This window comes from Miscanthus floridulus, unplaced genomic scaffold (assembly GCF_019320115.1).
Source record: "Miscanthus floridulus cultivar M001 unplaced genomic scaffold, ASM1932011v1 fs_106_2_3, whole genome shotgun sequence".
NCBI classification, from domain to species: domain Eukaryota; kingdom Viridiplantae; phylum Streptophyta; class Magnoliopsida; order Poales; family Poaceae; genus Miscanthus; species Miscanthus floridulus.
This window is the reverse complement of record NW_027096186.1, coordinates 54,843-62,193: the sequence shown is the minus strand read 5'-3', so window position 1 is coordinate 62,193 and position 7,351 is coordinate 54,843. Positions and strand designations below refer to the sequence as shown.

The 7,351-nt window shown below is 45.3% G+C and overlaps 1 protein-coding gene across 1 annotated transcript; it reads right to left on the bottom strand.

Annotated features, from left to right (window-relative positions):
* Positions 1-1,268: 1,268 nt before the first annotated feature.
* LOC136530305 (ankyrin repeat-containing protein NPR4-like) lies at positions 1,269-6,843 on the bottom strand. The gene is made up of 3 exons (XM_066523075.1): positions 6,258-6,843; positions 2,091-2,638; positions 1,269-1,769 (listed from the first exon to the last, which is right to left on the bottom strand). Exons 1-3 carry the CDS (start codon positions 6,841-6,843, stop codon positions 1,269-1,271), a joined length of 1,635 nt encoding a protein of 544 aa, XP_066379172.1.
* Between the last annotated feature and the right edge of the window lie 508 nt (positions 6,844-7,351).

Genomic DNA, 7,351 nt, shown 5'->3' with positions numbered 1-7,351 from the left:
AAGTTGAGAAATTCAAAACTAATTTTCTTTAGATAGACGATTTCAAATGAAAAAGTTGTATAACTTTTCGGGATCTACAACTTTCCTTTTGGTCATTTCTCTATCTGAGATTGTTTGAAAAATTCAATTTTCAATAAGTAATTTTACTATTCGGCACCCATTTTTAGAGACGGTTCTAGATCCAACCGCCTCTAGAACTTGATTTGTAGGAGCGGCTGGTTTTAGAGCTGCCCCTACAAAAGTATTTCTAGAGGCGGCTCGTTTTGGTAACCATTTTTAGAGGCGCTTTTAGATTGAGCCACCCCTTAAAAAAGGAGGCGTTGTTACAAATGCTTTTTGTAGTAATATTTTCATAGACAAGTGCACCGTATGATTACCGAACCAATATCAATAATTGAGAATCTCTTGGAAATAACTATTATTGCGCCCCATAAATCTTAACTCTCAAGGTTGTATGTGCCACTAAGCAATGTAGGGAACTTTTTTTTTCTTTTGAAGAGCTAACATCAGCTGTAGCGAATTAGTTTTGTGAATTTTTTGTCTCCCACTGTGTGGACTGCTTGTTTGATAGCCCGCCAGATTCGTTTGCACTAGTCACTACAAGAAAATGATGTTTCCCTGTCGGTTTTTTTTCAACCGACATAGAAACACATATATTTTCTGTCGGTGTAAATAGTACACACAGAAAAAATTAGTTATTTTTCTGTCGGTGTGAATATTCCTTTGTTGGCTTTTTAGTACACACACGGGAATTATATAAGTAAAAACTTCTGCCAAATTATCCCACCGGCAGGGCCAACCGTAGGCGCGAAATAGTAGAAACCCAAAACCGCACCTGTTCGCCGCTGAAAAAAATTGGCATAAAAAAAGCGGGCCGGGCAAAAAGATAAAAGAAAGAAAACCTCAGCAGTGAGTTGTCCGGTTGCTTACATCAACTGAACCCTCAGCAGCCGGGCAAAAACATATACTCCCCACTTGGATTAAGACGGCTTTGTTTGGTGTACCCCAAATTGGCAAATTGCATGCTGCTATGTATACGTAATAATGGAATTCCAATATATGTGAATGAATGAAGAGCTAGAATTACAGAAACACCAATTGTCAAATTCTTTTTCCTATTCCTGTCCTTTTCAGTCATTGTTTCCTGCGCGTGATGGTTGACTGAGAATACATGCCAATACAACCCGTAAACTACGTGTATGTACGAGTTGGCGTCCACGAGTACGTACTACCACAGCACATGTCGTTTTCTATTGCTTGCACACATCTCAGCACATGTACGTACTACCACAACCCGTAAACCAATGAAGACGATTTGCCAGAACTGTATATAAACCAGTTGCAAATGATAGGGTTGTTGCCATGTATGCAAACCACATAAGCTTCTTTGTGAAAAATCTATAGTGTAACAAGAATTCAAAATCCATCCACCTTGCTATGACACATATGAAGGCAACAGCGAGGGAGGAGCACATTGCTAGAGTGTCAAAGATTAAGAATGCTTGAAATGCAAGCTTCCTAGCCATGATGGGGAGCCCCTCACTTCCAGCATCACTGCTGTATCCTCCTGGCAATGTGAAGGCTGCAGCGAAGGTAATTGTCGCTATGAGGATAGCCACTAAGGATGTGTTGCCTGTATATGTTTCAATCAGAGATTTAGCATCTTTCCTTGATGCATCGATTACTTTATTCCTGATTTCCTCTTGAAGATTATAAATGTCAGTTTCTGCTCTAGGATCAGCATTCAGTATAAGCCAACAGATTTGATTCTGCATGAATTCAAAGGAAGGTACAATTAGATCTCTATGTAATACTATACTGAAGGAAAGTACATTGTGCAAAATGGCAGGGTGGTGTAAGGGCAAGGCTATCTTCTACAATTGAATAAGGATCTTAGATGTATAATGTGCAGGAATGGGAATCAGGTTAGAGTGTAAATAAGCTGGGATAATTTATTGAGGGAATACTACAGCACATTCATATGTATAACCATAACAGTATTGTAAATCACAAAGAAAATCCCTTCTATGAGATCATTTCTCTTAAAACGTACGCTTAACGTATTGTAAGTTTGTGGAGAGTATGTGTACCCAGTTTATAGTCTTGGCGTAATCCTCGAATTCATATAATTTCCATATTGCTGTAGAAGTATACGTGTTATTAACAGCAGTGATGTCGATGTCAGGGTGATCCAGTAAAGCACTGACCATCTTCGGATCGCTCCTTTTAACAGCCAGATGCAGAGCACTGTCACCGTCATTATCTAGCATGTTTACAAGTTTCAGAAGTTTTGAGTTCTTCTCAAGGATAAATTGAACAAACTCTTTCTTGTCCTTGTCTACAGCTTCATGAAGACATGTTCTGCCCTTGTTGTTGCGGTAGGGAGCATCTGGACAATGTTCAAGAAGCGCTCGAGCAAAAGCAACATGACCTCGACTTGCAGCTGTAAAAAGAAGAGGATTACCATTTGTGGAGATTGCATACCCTAAGGACCGATCACATTTCAGCATTATCTGTAGAATTTTATCCCTGTTAAAATGCGCAGTCAGCTGCATTGGACAGTCTCTTTTGCGGTCCTCTTGTCTAGCAAGATTTTTGGCCTTCTCAGAATGTTTATTCACAAGTTTTTCAACGAAATCTGTAAGCAAAAAAGTGCATCAACAACTGTTAGGCCCTCCACAATGTGAGTGGTGTCAGTTACTGTTTATGCGTACAGAGGTGTCAGTGGTGCCCAGTGAAGTTGTGGGCTGCAGTGTGAGGAGTTACTATGGAATCACTATGGGACCCACCATAAAGTACTATGTCAGGGTATAAAAGCCGGTGTTGAGAGAGAAGCAAAGAAGGAAAAAATGTTATTCTATTAACCTGGCACCGGTGGGAACCGAAGCAACTACTTGCGTCGCTCCTCATTTTTCTGGAGCTGACAGCACTAGCTGCAATGTATGGAGTCACTCTTCTTTAATCTCTCTCCTATTCTAGCGCTACTCAAGCATCACGCTGTGGTGGGCCTTAGCAACCATGGAATTATCATAAATACTATTATTAGATGTGACTAATCTATCAACCTGTGCTCACGGGCTATAATTTTAAAAGAAATAAGTATCAATTATTGTTTAATATCTCTTACTAATAAAAAAATATATTAAACTGTACTTTTTTCTCTCTTTGTCCATTTTCTAACATAATAGGCATAGTACATACTTTATGGCCTTTATATACGGTTAGAATAAACTTATCAATTATTGATCTATATGTTTTTTTCATTCGTATCAATAGTTTTTTCTTTAAATGAAACTGTGGGTCCAAGCTACGAACTGCCAGTGCAAATGTATTTTTAGTAGCTGTTTTTTTAAGTCTACCGCTAGTAAAAAATACATGATGTCTACTAGTGATAAGCCTTAAGAAAACAACCAGTAAAAATATATTTATACTGGCAGTTTTCTTAACCTAGCTAAGGATGGCAGTGGGCGCTGGTCAGGTTGGATCCCTGTGGGTTTTTGTACCCGATGGGGCGGGTTCACTTTTGCCCCTACGGGTCTCGGGTTCGGGGCCCGAATCAGGGTGGGTGCGGATTTGGATTTTTGTATTTGGCCTAGTCCAACTAAAGATGTGCATGCAGCCCGTGGGCCAAAGGCCCGGCCCAAAGCACGATTATTGGCCCGACCCGAGCACGGCACGACCCGAACCCTAACCGGGCCCGTGCCGGCCCAAAGTCCGTAGCAAGCCGGGCTTGGGCTGAGGCCTCGGCCCGCCGGGCGGCACGGCCCGGCCCATTTTACAACGGCCGGCCCGGTGGAGGCCTGGCAGCTGGAGGGGCTATATAAGCCCCCCCCCGCCTCGGCGGACCCCCACCTTCGGCCATTCCCCCTCACTCCGCCCGCGCCCGCAGCCGTTCGCCCGCCACCCTCGCCTTTGAGCTCTGAAACCCTAAGCCTAATCCCCACCTCGCCTCGCCTCTCGCCGCCCACCATCGACCACCTCCCAGGCTACCGCTGCCGTCGTCCACCTGTGGACAGCGTGGAGATGCTAATCTGTGTCAAAGACTGGGAACTAGGTGAATCCGGTGAATAGCACACTGTGGAGGACAAAGAGCTAGAAGAGTACTTCAAAGAGCAGTACCTTGATGATGAAGCTGGTGGATCATCTACTACTGGTGATGGTTGACTGCTGAGAGCTGAGAGCCTGAGAGGCTGTGAGTGCGACTTTAGTTGTGAGAGTTGAGACATTTGAGCTAGCTGGTTTGTAATAACTTTGAACAATTTGAACATTTTAATTTATTGAGCTGCCCGTACTCTTTTCCTTTCTATGGTTTTATCTCACGAGGTGTGAGTTTTACCTAAAAAGGTTTTTAATGAGGCGGCATTGCACAAACAACTCAAATCTTTTGTCATCTGGTGTTTCTGTGATTGTTGAATATGAATATGTGAACATGTGATTGTTTGAAGTTTGAACACGTGATTGTGCTGTTTGAAATATGATGTTTACTGTGTAACGGGCTATGGGCTGGTCCGATGGACTAGTGGGCCGCGGGCTCAACGGGCTGGCACGGCCCGATATTCGGCCCACGGACCGTGCCTGGGCCGTCCACCAGGCACGGTGGACTGTTCAGGCACGGCCCGGTGGCCTGGCGGGCCAAAAGGGTCCGAGCCCGATCGGACCGTGCTGGCCCGTTGCTCATCTTTAAGTCCAACTGTATGCCCGAGGTATATAACCAAAGAATTCCCATCCTCCTCTCTCGCACCCACGCAGCCGCCAGCAATCATCTCCAGCGCAGCACGAGGCCACGGTCACACCGCGCATGGCAGCAGACAGCAGGTGCTCGTGCTCAGGGCTCAGGCGCGCCACCGCCACGCGCTGCTCCGCTGCTGGCGGGCCGCCGCCATTGCTGCACGCGGCTCCTGCTCGCCGGTCGCCCCTGCTCGCGACACCGACACGGGCACGGCCGCATGGGGCTCGCCTCCATGCGACATGCTAGCAGGTGCTCATCCGAGAAGAGGCTGACAGCAGTACTAATTTCACATACGGAGTACGTATTAAACTATTTGTTTTTGTACTCTTGTTGCTGTTGGTTGGTCAGTCTTTTGCTATGCTGGACTATTCTCAAGACTCATATCTGAATTGATCGTCACGAACATGTGTGCTTGTAATCTTGAATATTTTATTTGTGTTTGTTTGTTCCATTTTTACCCAATCTCGCCTCGTTATGCACCTGCTGGATGGGGTAATCTTGTAGCATCAGTGCCGGGTTTCGGGGGATCTGACTAGGTTTTGGGGACCCGAGGGGTTCGGGGGTGGATGGGTTTTTTTTTTCACCCGGATGCAAGTTAGGGGTGGGTGGTAAGGAATGTATCGCGCGAGGCTTGAGATCGTGAGTTCAATTCCTGGCTACAACTTGCGCGAATCTATCGCGAAAATGAAAAAAATGATAAAAATCGGGTGTGGCTGCTAGTGTGGGCCTCTCTCAATTTTTTTTTTTGCTATTTTGTAGATCAAATTGCAATTTCTAAAAAACTATTTATAGTGATGGTTTTCTTAACCATCAGAATAAATCGATTTACAGTATAAATCGATTTATAGCGGTGGTTCTTAGGTGACGCCAGTAAAGTTAGCTGATTTTTACTGGCCAAAATCGTAAGTGAAAATAGGTTTGGAATCGCCGGTACTAATGTCTATATACTAGTGGGCCCTGCCATGCTTAGCAGCGATGCATACAACTGCTGCCACCGCGAGCCGTCTTCAAGACAAGATGCAGACCGCAAGCACGTCGTGGAGCATGGGCGCCCCTGCTGGGCCAGTAGGGCTGCCATGACCGTGGCTACGGCCCACTGCTAGCAGGCACGGAATCCACCAGTTTGGTTGGCTGGTTCGTATCGTTGCTGGTTTGTTTATGTGAGAGAGAAGTATTGTGGGCTGGTTCGTTAGAACAGTGTTCATGTGAGGGGGCTAGCTAGCCCAGCCAGCCAGCCCCAGCCGAACACGCTGTACGAGGACACCGATCTAAGGAAGAAGGGTCCGATGAAAATTAACGTGGAACCTCTCATAAGTAATAGTAAGATTTATTGAAGACAGTTAATTATTACTGTTATAATTAATCGTGTATTAGATCACTAGATCGATGCCCTGTTTGTTTCCGCTTTTGGAATATGAATTGTGGATTTTGCATGCGAGCATTCAGATTGTGTTATCCTGATTCGAGAATCTTGAGGCAAGATTGTGGATTGTGCGTTAGGTACAAGCAGCAGTTTCGTAAGTCGTACCTTCATTACCATATTTAACAGCGGCGTGCAGAGCATTGTAGCCCATGGCCCCACTATATTCTGACTTTTCATTATTCAATAGCTTGACGTAGACCCTCTCGAAACCTTTTAGCACTGCGATGAACATGGGTGACTCTTGGCGGTTGTTGCGAGATTCCGAAAGGGCAGGCTGCTGATCTATCAGTCGAAGCGCGAGGTCCTCGTAGCCGTTGCGGATGGCATGGTGCAGGACGTTGCATCCATGCCTGTCTTGCTTCAAAATATCCTGGTTCAGCCTATGCTTACTATATTTCTCAAGTAAGCCTAGAGCCAAAGAAGCACGGCCGCTCTTCACGGCGATGAGCAGTGGCGTCTCGCCGTCCTTGTTGGTGACGGACAGCAGAGACGACGAGGAGACGGAAGGGAGACGCGTCAGGAGCTTGGTGCAGAAATCCATGTGACCACAGATAGATGCGATGTGGAGGCAGGTGTTCCCCTCTTCAGTTGTTCCACACAGCACTTCTGGGTTGACTTCGTCGGCGAGGCGTTCCATTTCTTCGGCTTTGCCTTCTATGGCTGCCTTCAGTAGCCTTTCGAATTCGTCCATCTACAATCATCAAGGAAACGAGAATTCAACAGATGGAGTAGGATGCAAGAAAAATCCCCCAAGAATCAGAGCACCTCGAGTAGTGGCACAAATGAACCAACTTTGAAACCAAAGAAAGGAAAATGAGAAACTTGTTCAAATATGTGAAGGAAAACAAATGGATATTGCATTGATGCAGTGGTGAATCTGGAAACTTAGCACGGTATGTACCTGGTGACCCAACTGCAAGATTTTTCTGCTGTAAGCTGCAACTCTAGGTAGGTGTCAGGAGAAAGGGTCATCAGAACCAACCCCCTTCCCTTCACTTGTTATTACATATACTCCTTCGCTTTTTATTATACGTGTGTGTGGCCGTGCGTGTGCGTGTGCGTGTGCGTGTGCGCGTGTGTTTGTGTGGGCGCGCGCGTCTAGAATGGACACGGGGATCGACACAGCTCTCTCTATTTACTCCTATTTTTATTTACATGTTGTATTATATCTTTGGCCAACGATTTTCAAAGAGTTATAT

Excerpts from the sequence above, each read along its gene's own strand:
- LOC136530305 (XM_066523075.1), bottom strand. The coding sequence starts at position 6,843 with ATGGACGAATTCGAAAGGCTACTGAAGGCAGCCATAGAAGGCAAAGCC. Across the intron at positions 2,639-6,257 it reads TGTTAAATATGGTAATGAAG|ATTTCGTTGAAAAACTTGTG; the intron begins GTACGACTTACG and ends TTTTGCTTACAG. Across the intron at positions 1,770-2,090 it reads ACGCCAAGACTATAAACTGG|AATCAAATCTGTTGGCTTAT; the intron begins GTACACATACTC and ends GAATTCATGCAG.